Source organism: Ichthyophthirius multifiliis (assembly GCF_000220395.1).
Source record: "Ichthyophthirius multifiliis unplaced genomic scaffold scaff_1120509251370, whole genome shotgun sequence".
Lineage (NCBI taxonomy): Eukaryota > Ciliophora > Oligohymenophorea > Hymenostomatida > Ichthyophthirius > Ichthyophthirius multifiliis.
Genome location: NW_004085939.1, coordinates 2,724 through 22,020, shown reverse-complemented (window position 1 = coordinate 22,020; position 19,297 = coordinate 2,724). Strand labels below are relative to the sequence as shown.

General features: G+C 12.6%; 3 protein-coding genes across 3 annotated transcripts, besides 44 other annotated features; 2 read left to right on the top strand and 1 right to left on the bottom strand. All coding sequences in view use genetic code 6, as the record gives it.

The window, feature by feature from the left end:
• Positions 1–516: 516 nt before the first annotated feature.
• Positions 517–570: a microsatellite.
• Positions 571–945: 375 nt separating this feature from the next.
• Positions 946–1,032: a microsatellite.
• Positions 1,017–1,053: a microsatellite.
• A 613-nt stretch (positions 1,054–1,666) lies between these two features.
• Positions 1,667–1,718: a microsatellite.
• Positions 1,719–1,998: 280 nt separating this feature from the next.
• Positions 1,999–2,044: a microsatellite.
• Positions 2,045–2,326: 282 nt separating this feature from the next.
• Positions 2,327–2,405: a microsatellite.
• Positions 2,406–3,101: 696 nt separating this feature from the next.
• Positions 3,102–3,131: a microsatellite.
• A 137-nt stretch (positions 3,132–3,268) lies between these two features.
• IMG5_190900 (immobilization antigen isoform, putative) lies at positions 3,269–4,240 on the bottom strand (the record flags this gene model as incomplete). The annotated part of the gene is made up of 1 exon (XM_004025097.1): positions 3,269–4,240. One exon carries the CDS (start codon positions 4,238–4,240, stop codon positions 3,269–3,271), a length of 972 nt encoding a protein of 323 aa, XP_004025146.1.
• Positions 4,241–4,252: 12 nt separating this feature from the next.
• Positions 4,253–4,376: a microsatellite.
• Positions 4,261–4,324: a microsatellite.
• A 1-nt stretch (position 4,377) lies between the features above and the next one.
• Positions 4,378–4,450: a microsatellite.
• Positions 4,388–4,448: a microsatellite.
• Positions 4,406–4,448: a microsatellite.
• Positions 4,415–4,448: a microsatellite.
• Positions 4,451–4,656: 206 nt separating the features above from the next.
• Positions 4,657–4,699: a microsatellite.
• Positions 4,700–4,733: 34 nt separating this feature from the next.
• Positions 4,734–4,767: a microsatellite.
• Positions 4,758–4,800: a microsatellite.
• Positions 4,801–4,845: 45 nt separating this feature from the next.
• Positions 4,846–4,897: a microsatellite.
• Positions 4,848–4,898: a microsatellite.
• Positions 4,899–5,737: 839 nt separating this feature from the next.
• Positions 5,738–5,797: a microsatellite.
• A 319-nt stretch (positions 5,798–6,116) lies between these two features.
• Positions 6,117–6,184: a microsatellite.
• Positions 6,129–6,170: a microsatellite.
• Positions 6,135–6,199: a microsatellite.
• Positions 6,136–6,170: a microsatellite.
• Positions 6,142–6,203: a microsatellite.
• Positions 6,199–6,236: a microsatellite.
• Positions 6,237–6,875: 639 nt separating this feature from the next.
• Positions 6,876–6,918: a microsatellite.
• Positions 6,919–7,036: 118 nt separating this feature from the next.
• On the top strand, positions 7,037–8,011 carry IMG5_190890 (immobilization antigen isoform, putative; the record flags this gene model as incomplete). The annotated part of the gene is made up of 1 exon (XM_004025096.1): positions 7,037–8,011. The coding sequence occupies one exon, from the start codon at positions 7,037–7,039 to the stop codon at positions 8,009–8,011; it is 975 nt and encodes a 324-aa protein (XP_004025145.1).
• Positions 8,012–8,069: 58 nt separating this feature from the next.
• Positions 8,070–8,114: a microsatellite.
• Positions 8,115–8,758: 644 nt separating this feature from the next.
• Positions 8,759–8,810: a microsatellite.
• A 333-nt stretch (positions 8,811–9,143) lies between these two features.
• Positions 9,144–9,224: a microsatellite.
• Positions 9,225–9,404: 180 nt separating this feature from the next.
• Positions 9,405–9,439: a microsatellite.
• Positions 9,440–9,640: 201 nt separating this feature from the next.
• Positions 9,641–9,693: a microsatellite.
• Positions 9,655–9,717: a microsatellite.
• Positions 9,718–9,855: 138 nt separating this feature from the next.
• Positions 9,856–9,896: a microsatellite.
• A 625-nt stretch (positions 9,897–10,521) lies between these two features.
• Positions 10,522–10,556: a microsatellite.
• Positions 10,557–11,945: 1,389 nt separating this feature from the next.
• Positions 11,946–12,001: a microsatellite.
• Positions 12,002–12,303: 302 nt separating this feature from the next.
• Positions 12,304–12,354: a microsatellite.
• A 983-nt stretch (positions 12,355–13,337) lies between these two features.
• IMG5_190880 (immobilization antigen isoform precursor, putative) lies at positions 13,338–14,360 on the top strand (the record flags this gene model as incomplete). Its single annotated transcript, XM_004025095.1, has 1 exon — positions 13,338–14,360. The coding sequence occupies one exon, from the start codon at positions 13,338–13,340 to the stop codon at positions 14,358–14,360; it is 1,023 nt and encodes a 340-aa protein (XP_004025144.1).
• Positions 14,361–15,040: 680 nt separating this feature from the next.
• Positions 15,041–15,091: a microsatellite.
• Positions 15,057–15,091: a microsatellite.
• Positions 15,085–15,154: a microsatellite.
• An 871-nt stretch (positions 15,155–16,025) lies between these two features.
• Positions 16,026–16,072: a microsatellite.
• A 215-nt stretch (positions 16,073–16,287) lies between these two features.
• Positions 16,288–16,324: a microsatellite.
• Positions 16,325–16,352: 28 nt separating this feature from the next.
• Positions 16,353–16,414: a microsatellite.
• A 2,697-nt stretch (positions 16,415–19,111) lies between these two features.
• Positions 19,112–19,167: a microsatellite.
• Positions 19,162–19,240: a microsatellite.
• Positions 19,241–19,297: the final 57 nt, after the last annotated feature.

The following is a 19,297-nucleotide window of genomic DNA, read 5'->3' as shown; positions in this document are numbered from 1 at the left end:
AAATATTAANATTTAGTTTTTTTTTTTTTTTTTATTAAAAATATATTTAAATAAATTATTTAATTTTTTTTATTTTTTAAAAAAATATTATTATTTTTTAAAAATATAATAAATTATTAATTCAAAAAAGTTTTACTTACTATATAAATAATAATTAAAAAATTTTTTTAATTATAAAAATATTATTAAAAATTAAAATTGTATATTTTCTATTAATAAAAGCAATTACATTTGTGTATATTATAAAAGTTGAAAAAAAATATTATTAGAGTGTAAATATTTTTTTATAAAATTATTTTTATTTAAATATTTTAGCTATATATATTAATTAAATAAATTAGGTCAAAAAAATTAAAAAATAAATTACTAATAATAATATTAAATAATTATGATAAATTGATAAATTATTAAAAATTTTTTAATAAAATTATATATTTATTTTATAATATTTTCTAAAAAATATAATTTATAAATTTTAGTTAAAAATTTATTGTTTTTTAATATTAATGATTTCTATTTATAAAAAATGAATATTTTTTTAAATTTTAAAAATAAAAATATTTTTATTAACTCTAACTATACATTTTGTATTATGATTAAATTATTTTGAATAATTAATTTTATAAATTAATAAAAAAAATTATAAATTTTATTAACAAAATAAATGCTTTATTAAACATTCTATAAAACTATATTAACATTTCCATGGAAAAATTAAATTTAATAAATTATTTATGAAATATAAAATATTACTTCTAGTTAAATAGATATATATATTTTTGTAATTTTTATTTTATATATTAATTATATAATAGAAATATTTATTTATTTAATTACTATACTAAATAATTATAATAAAATTATTTTTTAAAATTCTAATTTCAAAATTAACTTTTTAAAATATTACAAGTAAAACAAAAGAATAGTGAAACTAAGTTTTATCTTTATTTTTTATTTATATAAAAAAAAATATATTAATTAATATATATAAAAATAATATATATTTTTATTTTATTAATAATAAAAAATATAAATATATAAATAAATAAATATTAAGTAAAATGCCAAAAACTATGAGAAAGCGTCTTTGCATTAATCAGCTTGAGTAGCGAAAGATGCGTAATTTGCTTAAGCACCTTAAATCAATATATTAGGACAAGGAAAACATATATCAATACCTGCTACCCAATCTTCTTGTTTTTCAGTATAAAAATTAGGAGCACATTTAACACATTCAGATTTTTTATTTTCAAAAGTTGTTTTTCCATCCTTAACTACAGTACCAGCAGGACATTCAACATCACATTATATTTCTTTTTTAGCATTTGAACCTTAAGTCTCTATTGCACCAATAATTTTTTTTACTGGACAAGGTTCACATGTACTAATACCATAGTTTTATTAAATATTTTTATCATTAAAAATATAATATCGTATATATAATGTTTAAGTTTTAGTAAATTTTAAAAAGCTATTTAATTTACTCACATATATAATAATTTTTAGTTTTAAAACAAATTTGTAATATTTATATAAAATATATTATGTATTTTTAATAATATTTCCTTTCTTTTAATTTTAAGACATTATTAAGCAAAAAATTATTAATAAATATATTAAACTTAAATTTATTAAATAATATAATAAAATATTAATTAAATTAACATTAAATATAAAATGAAAATATATTTTTTAAAATAATTAAAATTTATTTTTTATAAAATATAAACAAATATTATAAAATTTTTAATTAATATAAAGAATTTTTATTATTTTTAACATTATTTATATTTATTTAATGCAGAAAGATTAAAATACGTATTATATTTATAAAAAATATATTATAATATAATTATATTATGATTAGTCAATATTAAAAAATTTAAAAAATAAATTTATTTATTTTTATTTCAATTTATTAAAATAAAAATATTTTAATTATAAAATATTTTTTTTTTTATATTAAATATATACAATATTTTTTTTTATTTTTTAAGGAATAAAAAAGATATAATAAAATAATAAATAAAAATAATATAAAAAATTTTCACATATTTTTATTAAAAATTTTAATAGTTATATTTTTATTTATTTATTTCTATTAAAAAGTTAATTAATTATTAATTTAATAAAAATAATTTTATTTGGGTATTTTATAAAAGTTGCAAAAAAAAATATTATTAAAAATTAAATATTTTATTTTAAAAATATTTTTATTTATATATTATAACTAAATATATTTTATTAAATAATGTTAGAGCAAAAAATAAAGCAATATAATTAATTTTAATAATATTATTCTATAATTATAATAAATAAATAAACAATAATTATTTTTCTTATAAAAATATATATTCATTTTTTAATATGATATAAAATATATAATTAATTATTTTTTATAAAAAAAACTAATAATTTAAACGCATGATCTATATAATTTTTTAATAAATAAAAAATAAAGATTATATAAAATTTTAAGATATTTATAAAATTATAATTTAAAAAAAATTTATATTATTTTTTATTATTTAAACTAAAAAAATTAATAATTTTATTATATTTTACATTTATATAATATTTAGTAATGAAAAAATATTTATCATAAAATGAATAATGAATTTATATATTTTTTAAATATAAATATTTTCTTTTTTTTTAAAAAAAATATAGAATAAATTAAATATAAAATATATTTTCATATTTTGTAAATACGTGTTAAAAATTTATTGTTTTTTAATATTAATGATTTTTATTAATAAAAGATTAATATTTTTTTAAATTTTAAAAACAAAAATATTTTTATTTTATATAATTATTTTTATTAAAACTAACTATTCTTTTATATTAAGATTATATTATTTTGAATAATTAATTTTATAAATAAATAAAAAAAAATATATATTTTATTAACATAATAAATGCTTTATTAAACAATCTATAAAACTATATTAAAATTTCTATGGAAATGAAAAATTAAATTTAATATATATAACTATTTTTTTTGTAATTTTTATTTTATATATAAATTATATAATAGAAATATATATTAATTTAATTTCCATAATAAATATTTATTATAAATTTTTTTTTATAATATCTGATTTTAAAATTAACTTTTTAAAATTAATTTTAAGTAAAACAAATTAAAAATGATAATTAAGTTTTTAGAATTATTTGTTATTATATAAAAAAAAAAATATATAAAAAATAATTGTTAAAATATTTTTTATTTAATATATATGAAAATAATTATTTATTACTTTATTAGTCATAAAAAATATAAATAAATAAATATTAAGGAAAATGTCAAAAACTATGAGAAAGCGCCTTTGCATTAAACAGCATGAGTAGCAAAAGAAGCGTAATTTGCTTAAGCACCTTAAATCAATATATTAGGACAAGGAAAACATATATCAATACCTGCTACCCAATCTTCTTGTTTTTCAGTATAAAAATTAGGAGCACATTTAACACATTCAGATTTTTTATTTTCAAAAGTTGTTTTTCCATCCTTAACTACAGTACCAGCAGGACATTCAACATCACATTATATTTCTTTTTTAGCAAATTCAGCTTTATTATATACTGCACCAATAATTTTTTTTACTGGACAAGGTTTGCATGTACTAATACCAGGTAAAAATTCATTTTAATCAAAATAAAAGTTATAATTACAACTAACACATTGCCAACTAAACAAATCAAAATTAGTAACTCCATCATAAGTTACAGTTCCGGTAGGGCAAGTTGTGATACATTATTTATACTATAATGCGTCAGAACCTAAAGCTGATAAAGAACCATTAACTTTTTTTATTGAACATTCTTCGCAATGGGACATCCCCGGTTCAAAAGGAAGACCAAAGAACTCGTAAAAATGGTTATCTTTACAAAAATTGCATTCTTCGGCTTATTATACATAAACGGTTTATCCATGTTCAGTTTAAGTACCATAAGGACAATTAATGTCACATTAAACAGATAATACAGCAAAACGAGCTGGATTAGCTATGGCATCTTCTTATTTTGGAATTGGACAGACTTCGCATTCACTAACACCAGGGTCGAAATTATCACCATTATAATAATAATCAGGTTTACAGTTAACACAATTTACTGGATTACCTTAATTATCATCATCACCAGAAACATTAGTTTCAGTACCCTTTGGGCAAGGTAAAAAATTAAATTTATTGATAAATAATAAAATAATCAAAGAAATTAAAAAAGATTATTTCATTTTTTTATTTTAATAAAATATAAATATATAATATATATATTATAAAAAATTAAAAATAAATATATATTTAGAAATAATAAAAAAAAGTATAAAAATAAAAAAAAAATATTAATATATATAATATAAAATAAAAAATTTTTAAATTATTTTATATATAAAATTTAAATATATATTTATATATATTTATTTATATATATATTTATTTATAAATTATTTTATAAAAATAATAATAATAATATTACAATAAATATGCATTTTATTTATATTATAAATTTATATATATTTTTTATATATTTAAAAAATATAATAATTATGTATTATCGATCAAAATATTTTTATTTTATATAAATTAATTAAATAAAAATATTTTTAATTTTTTTGTAAAAATTTTTATAAAAAAATGACTAAATATATTAATTTTTTATAAAATTAATTATATATTTTTTTAAATATTATTATTATAATAATAGTTAAATTTTATTTCTAAAATAAGTTATTTTATTATTTTTTTTTATTGTTTTATTTTAATAAATAATTTTATTATATAAATAATTTTATTTATTATCAAAATGTAAATTTAATATAAAGCTATATTATTTAGTATAATTTTATATTATATATTAATTAATTTATTTTATATATTATTTAATTATATTTTGATTAATTAAAAACTACACTATGTTCTACGGGTTACTGAAACTAACTTAGCTGGATAAGTTGATTATGTATGTGTAAATGCATAAACATATAACAGCTATCACATAATTAGTTAATTGTAGACCACCTCACTATTTTATTAATCGGACTCCTCGTATTAATTCAGGTGAGTGCTTTACATAGCTTTTTTAAAAAAAAGATTTAATTGATTTTTATCTGTTTAAGGTGCTTGCAGCTAATATATAGACTCCTAATTTAACGTTGCATGTCCTGCTTGTACTGCATTTGCTGATGGAACAACAACTATTTATATTAGATCATAAGATAATTTATTAATTAAATAGTTCATTAGAATGTTGTGGCAATACTCCTTTTAATTTTTACATGCATATATTGTTGTAGCAACTTAAAGTTCTATAGCTTCAATAATAACCATATAATTTAGTTTGCATGTCCTGATAGTACTAAAAAGCATTTTTTTTAACAATAAATTAATTGCATTTATTCTTAAAAGCTATTCACTAATTTTATTTAGGTAAATTTATTTAAGTTATTTTTGTTTAATAGATTTTTAGCACAATTAAAAATTTATTTAGTATTAAATTTTTATATTCAAATATAATATACTCGTTCTAACTTAAATTTTTTTTAAGTTAATATTATATATTTTAAAAATAAAATACATACATTTGTAAAATCTAAGAATTAATTTTTTATTATTTGAGTGCTATAATTTATGTTTATTTAATAAATTAATTTTTTGATGTTGTTTTTACATTAATTATGTAAATAAATTATTATTTAGTTTATACATTAATTATATTTAAATTTTTAAGCATTAATTATTATTAATATTTTATTTTTGTTATAAATTTTTATTTAAATTTTATTTTAGTTATATTTTAGAAAATATAAATTTATTTATCATAATATCTAATTGTATATAAAAAGAAAACATAACATTAATAAATTTTAAAATAAGAATAATAAATTTAATATTATAGAAACATATATATTTTATTTAAAATGATAAAATAAATATTTAAAATAAAATATGAAATAATTCAAAAATAATAATATATAAAAATATATTTAATTTATATAGTATAAAAATATGATTTATGATATTTATCAAGATATTATTAATTAATTTTAATATTTTTAAAAAAATGTAATAGTAATTAATAATATAATATGTAAAAAAATAAAATTATTATACAAATTTAAATATATATAAAAAAATAAAAATAAAATATAAATAAAATAAAAATAATTAAAATAATAATAATTATAAAAATAAAATTAATTTTTGTAAATTATATTAATTATAGTAAATTATGTATATTAAAAATATTTTTTATTTATTATACTATGTTTTAGTATTAAAAAAAATTAGATAGAAAATTATTTCTTTAAATTTTTTATTTTTTAATATTATTTTTAAATTAATTATATATTTTTATACAAAAATAATATTTTTTTTTATAATAATGTTATATATATATTTTTTTTATTTATTATATAAATTTTATATATATAGTACTATTATAATTAATTATCATAATAATAATTATATTGAATAAAATCTATGATTATATTAAATAATAAAAATTTAATTTTTTCATAAATATAAAAAAATATCTTATGTTTTTTAATAATACAACTTATTTTTTTAATATAATTTAAATATTATATTTAATTTATTAAATATTAAATAAATACCAATTATTAATTTACTTATTTAATATGAATATAATTAAAATAAATAATTTTATATAAAAAAATAATGAAAATAATTTTCTTAATATTAATTTATTTAATTTTATAAATAAAATAATATCTTTTATTATAAATAATAATTATGTTAAAAAATCTTTGTTTTTTTTTAAATTATCTGATAAGTATTATTTATTTAAAAAATATAAATTATATTATAATCAAAAATTATATAGTTTATAATCTCGTCATTTTTTATTTAAAATAAAATTATATATAAATAATAATTATAAATTAATATAATTTTTTATTTATTTTAATTTCTTCACAAAAATTAAAAAATTTTATTAAAATTTTGCATATATATATAACCAAATTAACCTAACATATAACTAAATTAATTAAAATTATATAAAGAAAAAAATGTATAAATATTTTTTAATAACTTTAGTTAGATCATTATTTATTAATGAATTAATAGCTATAAAATGTAATATTGGTACAGAAACTAATATTGCTGGTGATGATGATAATAGAGGAGATATAGCAAATTGTGTTAACTGTAGAGCTAATTATTATTATAATGGTGATAATTTTATTCCTGGTGTTAGTTAATGTGAAAAATGTCCAATTTCTAAAAAGGTTGGTGCTAGACCTAATGCAGGTGGTAATGCTAGATTAGTTCTTTAATGTGATATTAATTGTCCTACTGGTACTTAAACTGAACAAGGAAATACTACATATGTAGCATAAAGAGAAGAATATAATTTTTGTAAAGTTAACCATTATTACCAGACTAAAGGATTGTTTTTCTAACCAGGTGTTGACTCATGCAATAAATGTTCAGTATAAAAAACTTCTGATTCTGAAGCAACTTTAGGTAGAAATGCATCACTAGCCAAATAATGTGACGTTTCTTGCCCTACCGGAACATCAACTAAAACTGGATCAACTAGTTATGTATCATATAAATATGAATGTGTTAATTGCAAGGCTAACTTTTATTATAATTCATTTGGCTTTTAGCCAGGTGAAAGTTCATGCGAACCATGTCAAAATAAAAAAAAAATTGGTGCTAAAGAAACTGAAGGTTTAAATGCTAAAATTGATATATAATGCGACGCTGAATGTCCTACTGGTACTGTAGTTTACGATGGAGATGCAACTTATAAAAGTGACAAATCTGATTGTGTTAAATGTGCTCCTTATTATTATACTACAAAGTAAAAAGATTGGGTAGCAGGTATTGATGCATGTATTCCTTGTCCTAAAATAGAAAATAAAGGTAGTAAAGCTAATTATCCTTAATTTGCAACTCAATCTACCTAATGCAATGGTGCTTTCTCTTAATTTTTTACATTTTCATTATTATTTATTTATTTATATATTTTGTTATGAATAATAAATAAATATTATTTAATTTATATATATTAAGTAAAAAAGTTTATAATAAAATTATATATATATATATATATATATATATATATATAAATAATATATAACATATTAACTTTATTTACTCTTTTTTTATTTAGTTTACTGATAATATTTAAAATATTAGTGATTTATTTTAGTAAATAAATTAATAAATATTGATATAATTTAAAAATGACAATATTATATATTTAAGTATTGAATAGTATTTATTTTTATATTATATATATTTCATAAGTATTTTATGAATTTTATTTTACATATTTATTTAAAATATTAATTTAGTTCTTTTATTATAAAGAGCCTTTTATTTATTCGATTTTCAATTTAAATATTTTTAATAATTTTTTATTTAGAATTTTTTTTATTAATCTATAAAAATGTTTTTATTCAAAATTATGTTAACTTAAAGCCAAACATAATTAGCATTTTGTGTTAATAATAACTTTAATTAATAAAACTATTTTTTATAATTTTAAATATAAACATTTTTTGGTAATGTAAATCATTATATTAATTATATATTCTAAATTTGAAAATATATTATATTTGATTTATGTATGTTTGGTATTATATATAAAAATCACTAATTTATATATATATATTAAAAAACTTATAATAAAGTTTTTTTATTTTATGAAAATAAAATGAAGTTTTAATATATTTTAAAATATTATATACATTTTAAAGATTAATTATTCTATTAGTTTTTATATAAAAATTATTTATTATATATAATAAATTTTTTTAATAATATAAAAATATAATGAATATTACTTACCAATAATTTAAAATATATATTTTATTTTCATATTATTATATTAAAACCAATATAGATTATTTTATTAAATTATATTTTATTTTTAAATAAGAAAAAATGAGTTATTAATTTATCATTTTATTCTAATTATTGAATAAAAGTATTGTTATTAAAAATTATATTGCTCTTATAATTTTTTATAAAATAAATTTAGTTAAAAAATATTAATTAAAATCATTTTAAATAAGATTTTTCATACATTAATAATATTTTTTTTATTGCAACTTTTATAAATACAAAAATACGATTGCATTTATTAAAAGAAAATATATAATTTAATAAATTTTTTATAGTTTAATATTTAAAAAAAAATTATTTATATATTAATATATTAATAATATTATTTAATATTAATATGGTATTTTATTAATATAATTTTTTAAAAAATCATTTAACACATTTTTTTTATTAATAAAAAAATGAAGGATTATAAAATTATTACTTGTTTAAATAAAAAAACATATTAATAAACATATAAACTATGTTTATATTATATTTAGAAATATTTTACTAAATTATTTTTTAAAATTAAAATATAATAATTATTATATTATTAAATAATTTTTATTATTTTTTTTAAAAAAAATTAATTTTAAAATACCTTTTTTTATATCAATTAATAATTTATTTAATAATAATAAAAAAATATTGTTTGAATTGAATATATAAATTATATTTTTAAATAATTTATATATTATAAACTTTTTAATTATTTGAATTAAAATAATATAAATAATTATTATTTTTAAATATGTTTTAATAAATATATATTTTTATTTAATATTTTTATTATATAAAAAATTATATAATATGATTTTATATAAAATATAAAAAATATTTTATTATAAAACTTTGTTTATTTTTTTCAATATAAACTTTAATATTTAAATTTTTATTTTTCATTATTTATTTTCAAATAAAATTAAATTTTTATGTAAAATAGAGTTTACTATTTTTTAAATTTTTTGTTGTTGTTTAAGTTAATATTATTTTTTCTATCAAATTTAATAATTTATTTATCAAAATTAAAATAAAAAACATATAATAAAAATAAAACATAAAATTATAATAATTATTTTATTTTCTTCTCAAAATATTAAGTTTTCATTTTTAAAAATAAAAAATAATTACATTAATTATTTTATTAAATTCAATATTTTCATTTACTACAATTTATTTTTTATTATATTGTAACAATAATATCTGTGAACAAATGAATAATTTTTTTTTTTCAACATTATAAATATCCGGCCGAGATTAAATATTTTTTCATATCTTTTTTTTTTTAGAAATATTAGCTGACTTGACCATACAATTTAAAATAATAAATATAATAATTTATAACCTTTATTTTTTTTTTGATGAAATTTAACATTATCCAATAGAACTTATACACTATTTTATACTTGATTTATATTTAGATTGTAATTATTTAAAGTTTTTTATAAAAAAAATATATAAATAGCTAAATCAAGTCGACTTTAATTAAAAGATATTATAGCTAAAAGCGTAATATTTTTTATTTATCTTAGTTTTTTATAAATAAATTATCAACTCGTAACCATAATTTTGAGAAATTCCTATATTTAAAGGTTTTTCATCAATAAATATTAAATAATTTTAAATTAATTTAATATTTAAATAAGTTTTTTAGTTTTATTATTTTTGTTTTTTTATTATTTATTGTTTAAATTTTAAATATCTAAAGAATAGTTTTAAGACTAAAAAACATCATATTATAATTATTAAATATAATATATTTATATTATTTTAAAATTTTGCTTTGATTTTACTATTTTCTTATTATTATTTTTTTTAATTTAATGCAAAAATTATTATATTTGCAGATATTATTATTATGTTTTTTTATTTATTTTTGTATTTAATATAAATAATTAATTTAAAAAAAAAATGCTTTACCTTATTAAATACTTAGTTTAAAAATAAAATATACTTTATAAATTTTAATCAAATTTATATATTTATTATAATAAATATTGAAATGTTATTTCATAAATTTTATTGTAATTAATATAAGTTTAATATTAAAAATTATTTTTTCAAAAAAAAAAAATATTAAAGATTTATTAATTTTATTTATATTGTATAAATTTTGTCTTATATAACTATTCTTTTTATTCTGATCTTTTATTTTAGTAAAATCAAGAAGAATATATAATAATATAAAGACACAATGTTGCTGTCAATATAATTTTTAAAATTTGATTGGATGTATATATAAATGTAAAAAAAAATATATATTTAATTTTATAATAAATTGTAAAAATAAAAAAATATCTAATAATATATAAAATAAATTATATTTTTTTTACAAGATTTATTTTAAATAAAATATAATTTTATATTTAAAAAAAAAAGATTAATTTATTATTTCTCAAAATAAGAAAATATTTTTTTTAAATTATTGTATTATTTCTTCTAATAAATAAATAAATAATTTATATATTATATAATCAAAATTTTAATTTATAAGATATAAGTATAAATAAAATCTTTTAGTTATTTGCAATATAAAATATTATTAATTGTTTCATATATCGCATTTTTAAACAAATTTTATGAATTTATTTTAAAAACAATTAAAATAATATTTTAATTATTTTTATTAATTCAATATTTATTAACTATTTAAATGATTAGCAATGTCCTGTTCTTACTGAAACTAACGTACCTCTGGATAAGCTGATGATCAATGAATGCTTGCGAATTATATAGCATTAATCCCGGAATCAGTTAATTATATAACTATCTTTTTCAATAATCCGGCTCCTTTTTTTAATACAAGTGCCTATGTTGTGTAGCAACTCAAATTACTAAGGCTCCAATAATAATCACATAATTTAATTTGCGTGTCCTGATAGAACTAAAAGGAATTTTTTTAGAACAACTTAAATGTATTTATTTATCTTTAAAAACTATTCTCTAATTTTTTTAGGTAAATTTATTTTTGTTCAATAGATTTTTAGGGCAATTAACAATTTTTTTAATGTTAAATTTTATATATTCACTTATAATATACTCATTCTAACTTAAAAATATCATAGTTTATGTTAATATTATATATTTTAAAAATAAAATATATTCATTTGTAATAAATAAAATTTAATATTTTATTATTTGAGATTATAGAAATGGAACACTATAATTTATGTTTGATTAATAAATTAATTTTTTGATTATATTATAAATTACTTATGTATATTAAATTATTATTTAAATTTTATCCATAAATTATTAATGAAATAAATAAAAATTATAAAAAAAGAAACTTAACTACATTATAAACTATCATTAATAAACTAACTTATATTTAAGAAACTAATTAAATTGTTTTTTATTTATTTATAAGTTAAAATATTCTTTTAAAATAATAAATAAATATAAAATATTTAAAATACAAAATAAAATATAATATAATTTAAAATAAAAATTTAATATAAAAATTTAAATATTAAAATCTAATATTTATATCTATAAAAATTAAGATACTATTTAATTTTTTTAAAAAAAACATATTTTTAAATATTAAAAAAATATAAAAGAAATAAAAAATTTTTAATATATAATATAATATAATTATATTTTTTTTATTATTTATTAAATTAAAAAATAATATATTTAAATTGATTATTATTTTTGATAAATTAATTTTTTATTTTATTTTAATTTATATTATATAAAGTAATATGAGAAAAAAAAATTATTTTTTAAATTAATATTTATATTTTTTTATTAAAGTATATTATAAATAAATTATTATCAATATTTATTTATTTAATATTTTCTTTTATTTTAAAAAATATTTTTTTTTTCTTATAAATTTAAAAATTGTTATATTTATTATTGTATATATACTATATTAATTTATATTTATTAATTTCTGTCAATTAATTAAAAAAAAACAATAACAATTTAATTAATATATTCAATAATAAATATATATATTTTCATATAAAATTTAATATATTATTAATTATATTGATGTGATATTTTTATATATGACAATTACATATATTTTAAATAAAATTTTTATTTAATTCAATAAAAATAAAACAAATATAAATTAATATTTTACTAATTTTTAACTATAAAATATAATATATTTTTTAATATTGATTTCGAGAATAAATATTAAAATTATAATTATTTAATTTTTATTTATCAAATAAATGATATAAATTCGAATAAATAATTTAGATTTTAAATTAATAATATTTTCATATATTATTTATTCATATATTCAAAATAATGATACAAAATTTTTTTTTTTTTATTTGTTAAATTATCTTATAAGATATATTTTTTTTCAATTAATAAAATTAAGATATAAAATAAAAGTAAATTAATAAAATTATAAATACATTATAAATTTATTGATAAAAAAACATATGAATAATAATTATAATTAAAATTATTTTTATATTTTTTTTTTTGAATTTGTATTTATATATGACAAAATTAACTATAATATATAACAAAATTAATCACAATTTTATTAAAAATAAAAAATGCAAAATAATTATATTGATATCTTTGATTATTTTATTATTTATCAACAATTTAAAATCTTAAACTTGTTTATAGGGTACTGAAACTAATGTTGCTGGTGAAGATAATTCTCTAGGAGATCTAGCAAACTGTGTTAACTGTAAACCCGATTATTATTTTAATGGTGATAATTTCATACCTGGTGTTAGCGAATGCGAAGAATGTCCAATTCCAAAATTTGAAGATGGATAAGCCAATGCAGGTGGTATTTCTAGATTAGCTGTTTAATGTGACATTAATTGTCCTGATGATACTTAAACTGAAAATGGTGATACTGTTTATGTATCATAAAAAGAAGAATATAGTTTTTGTTAAGCTGACTATTTTTTCATTATCGATGAAATTGATTTTTAACCAGGTGAATCCGTTTGCTATAAATGTTCAATAAATAAAGCTTCTGGTTCTTAAGCAACTTTAGGTTCTGAAGCTTCAATAGAAAAATAATGTAACGTTGTTTGCCCTACAGGAACAACAACTGAAATAGGAGATTCTAATTATTAATATCATAAAAATGAATGTGTTTATTGTAATAGTAACTTTTATTTTGATTCGAATAGCTTTTTAGCAGGTACTAGTACATGCAAACCTTATCCAGTAAATAAAGTTGTTGGTGCTATACATACTTTAGGTTAAAATGCTAAAAAAGATGTATAATGTGATGTTAAATGTCCTGCTGGTACTGTAGTTAAGGATGGAAAAACAACTTTTGAAAATGATAAATCTGAATGTGTTAAATGTGCTCCTAATTTTTATACTGCAAAGCCTAAAAGTTGGGTAGCAGGTATTGATAAATGTTCTCCTTGTCCTAATATATTAATTTAAGGTGCTTAAGCAAATTATCCTGCTTCTGCTACTTAATGCAGAGTTGTTTTTTCATAATTTTTGAAATTTTCCTTATTATTTATTTATTTTTATTTTATATGATGAATTTATATTAAGTATTACATATTTTAACAATAATTTCATATATAATGTTTTTTTTAAGCAAATAATAAATAACATAAAATTTAATATACTCTTTTAAATTTATTTTACTTGAAATATTTTAAAAATTTTATTTTGAAATCAGTGATTAAAAAACAATTTTAATATAAGTTATATATTTTAGTAAATAAATTAATAAACATTGCTTTATTTTAATTTGTATATAATTTAAAAATTACAAATAATATATATTTAATTAAGGAGAAATGTTATTTTTAATTTTGTATATATCTATTTCATTAATACTTTATTACTTTATTGAATTTTATTTTTGATTGCCAATAAAATTTTAATGTGGTTTAATATTTTTATTAAAAAAAGTTTTATTTGTTAAATTTAAAAATTTTAATAAAATTTATATTTTTTTTTTATTATAAATTTATAAAAATGTTACTATTCAAAATATAAATTAATAGAAAAAATATAAATAATGTTAATAAAATATTAATTAAAATAAAAACAATTTTGCTATTTTAGTCAAAAAAAATTCATTTTTTATTAATAAAAATCATTAAAATATATATGAAGGCAATAAATTTATAAAATCAATATATTAAATATAAAAATATATTATATATCTAATTAATTCAACATTTTTTTTTATAATAAAAAGATAAATTTATATATAATAATTTTTATATATATATATATATATATATATAATAATATATTTATCTATTTTTTATCTTTTTAAATATTAAATAATTTATATTATATTTTTATTTTTAAAATATAGTTTTAAAAAAATTATAAATAAATCAAAATTATTAATAATTTATATATTTTTAATAAACTAAAATAATAAAGATTACTTTTTAAAATTATTATAAAAAAAAATATTTAATTTTTATTTATATGTATTAAAATAATTTAAATTATTCTATTTAATATTTTTAATATAAATAAATAAAAATTTATTTTAGTAAATATTATAAATATTTTTAATAATATAAGAAAATAAATTATAATTTATATATTTATTATAATTATTTAAAAAAAATATTGTAATCAAAAATATTTACTAAATATCTTTTATAATCAAATGTTTTACATTTGTTTTATAAAATAAATTAAATTAAAATATATTAATTAAATAATTTAAAATAAAATATTCTATATTTTAATAAAATTTTTTTTTATCTCAACTTTTATAAATATACAATTATGATATCTTTTTTATAAAAAAATGATTATATTTATTATTATTTTATAATTAGTATTTTTTAAAAAAGTTAAATTATTGTTAACAAAAACACTAAATATCAATTAATAAATATTTAAAAAAATAAATATAAATTAATTGTTTATATTAAATATAAAAAAATTAGATTTTATTTAATTAATTAATTCGAATATTATAAATTTTAATAATTTTTAATTTAATTCTTAAATATTTTAAAATTACGTTATCATAATTTAAATATATTTTAAATACATTTTTTACTAAAATAATTAATATTTTTATCTTTTTTAAATTTAAGTAAAAAAAAAATAAATAAATAAAGTTTATACTTTATATTAATTACAAAATATATTAAATTTTATAATATTTTTTTTATTATTTTTAAAATATATTTTAAATTAAATTAAAAAAATTATTTTTAATTATATTTAATATTAATTTAATTTATATTTTATTAAATTATTTTATAAAAATTTGTTTTTCAATTTAAATGTTTAAATATATATGTTTTTTTATAATTATATTGAAATGATTTCTTTGCTAAAATATGTTATATAATTAATATAATTAACAAAAAAAATATATTATAATAATACTATAAATTTTATATTACTATAATAAATATGTATTATTAATAAAATATTAGATATATGTTATTATATTAAAAAATTTTAAGGTTTGATTAATATAAATATAAATATAAATATAAATATAAATATAATAAATAAAATATTACATTAATATAAAATTATTATAATATTAATTTTTTTAATATGTATATATATTAATATTTTATTAAATTAAATATTAAAAATATATTTTTAATATTTACTAATTAGAAAATTTATAATTTTTTTTTATTATATATATATACTTTTTTTTAAAAGAAACTTTTTAATTTAATTTTTATTAATTTTCTTTATATCTTATTTTAATTAGTTTATTTAGATAAAATAAGTTTAAAATAAAATAAAATTAAGTCAATATTTAATAAAAATAAAAAAATATTTATTTATATTTTTTAAAAATAATAAATAAATTATATTTTTATAACTATAAAAATGCCAAAAAATTTATTGATAAAATTAAAAATAACATAGATTTATAAGAAAATATTTTAAAAATATCCTAATATAAGTTGTGTTTTTATATAAAAGGAGAGGTAACTTTAAAAATTTAATTTTATGATTATAAATTATGATTTTTAACAATAACTATTCTGAATAAATTAATAATATTAAATAAATATTTTTTTATTAATCTATATTTTAATAAAATTAATTATTTAATAAAAATATTATACGATTTTAGAAAGTTTAGATTATAAAAATAAATTAATATTTTAATTCATATATTTTGATTATTAGAAAATATATTTAATATATTTTACTATATACATATAATATTTCTTTAATTTTAAATTTTTAATTTTATTTAACACATTAATGTTTTCTTATTAAAAATATTTTTTTTATGATTATTTAATATTAAAAAGACTAAAAATGATAATAAATATATGTTTTAAAAAATATATATTTAGCATAAAATAATTATAGCAATCACATGTTTGTTATATTAAAAATTAATTTTAATAATAAATAATATAAATTTTATAAATATAAATCCGATTATTGTATTTTTTTTATTTATAAATTATAATTATAGTTAATTATTTATTAAAAATAAATTAATATTTTGCAAAAAAAATAATAATATATTTTTATTAATTATTATTGTTTTTAAATATTTATATATATAAAAACAAAAAAATCAAGTATAATATATTATATATATATTAAATTAACATAACTATTTTATTTCAAAAATAATAATAATAATATTCAGGACTCTAATAAAAATGAAAGATAATTAATAAAAAATGTTATTTTACTATACTATATTATAATAAGTTTTTAAATAAAATTATATTTAAGAAAATAAAACTCTAGTAATTATATTTGATAAATATTAAAATTAAATTTAACAAATTTTATTGTAATTAAAATAAGTTCAGTATTAAAAAGTAATAATTCAAATAAAGTAAATATTAAAGAATAATTAATTATATTTATTATATATAAATTTTGTGCTGTGTAAATAATCTCTTTATTCTGACCATTTATTTTATAAAACCAAGAAGAATATATAATAATATTAAGATACAAAGTTTCTATCAATATATTTTTTAATATGTGTATGTATATAATTATAAAAAAAAAATTAAATAAGATAGTAAATCAGGTATTAAGCATTGTTAAATTATCATACTAAAATAAAAAAATATAGTTAATTTTAAATAAATTATTTATAAAAACTTAAATATATAATATTTAAAAATAAATTATTTATTTTATTTAAGATTTATTTTAAATAAAATATAAATTTATTTATAATAAGAAAAATTAATTAATTAATTATTTCTCAAAATAATAAAGCAATCTTATTAAAGTTAATGTATTTTTTATTTTTTTTAATAAATATAGCAAAATAAATCATTTTATAATAAATTATTAAAATTTTAATCAATAAAATAACAAATACTAAAAAAAAAAAAATTTTTGAGTAATTTACAATAAAAAATATTATTAATTATATCATATGTCGCATTAATTAATAAATTATAGGAATATGTTTAAAAAAATTAAAATAATATTTTAATTTTTTTGATTAATTCAATATCTATTAGCTATTTAAAAGCTGATAATGAAACTAATGTAGCTGAATAAGCTGATGATTGAGTAGTTCTTGCAAATTATATAGCAGTAATCCCAGAATTAGTTAATTGTATATTTCATTTTTTCAATAATCGAGCTCGTCTTTTTAATGCAAGTACGTGTTCATACATAGCTTGTCCAATAAAAAGATATATATTGGCGTGTACCTATTCAAGGTGCCTTTGCTAATATAGATAAATAATTTAACTCAGAATGTCTTGCTCGTACTGCACTTCCTTATGGACACATAATGTATTAATTAAATTGTTTATTTTTACTATAGTGGTTATACTCATTTCAATGCAGGTATACTGCATGTACAGATAGTCAGATAATATAGCTGCTGATGTTGCTGTAGCAACTCAAAGTGTTAAGTCTTCAATACTAACCACATAATTTAATTTGCATGACCTGATAGTACTAAAATTAAATTTTTTAGAAAAAAATTAATCGTAAAATATAAAATTAATTTTTTATTATTTGAAATTAAAGAAATTGAATATTATAATTTATATTTATTTAATAAATTAATTTTAAGTTGATTTTTTTGTATTACTTATGTATATTATATTATTAGTAAAATATAAAACATAAATTATTAATTACTTTATTAAATATTTTAAAAAAAGAAACTGAACTAAAATATAATTTATCATTAATAAACATACCTAAATTAAAAAAACTAATAAAATTGTTTGTTATTTATGTATAAATTTAAATATTCTTTAAAAATAAGAATATAAAATATTTATAATACATACTAATATAATATATAAAATAAAACATAGAAATAAATATATTATATTATATTATATATATATATATATATATTTTATAAATTATATATATAATAAAAAAATAATATATTTGATAATATTATTATTTTTATATATAAAAAAATATATACTTTATTTTAATTATTAAAAATATTAGAAGATAAATAATTATTTAATTATATTTCTATTATTATTTTAAGTTAA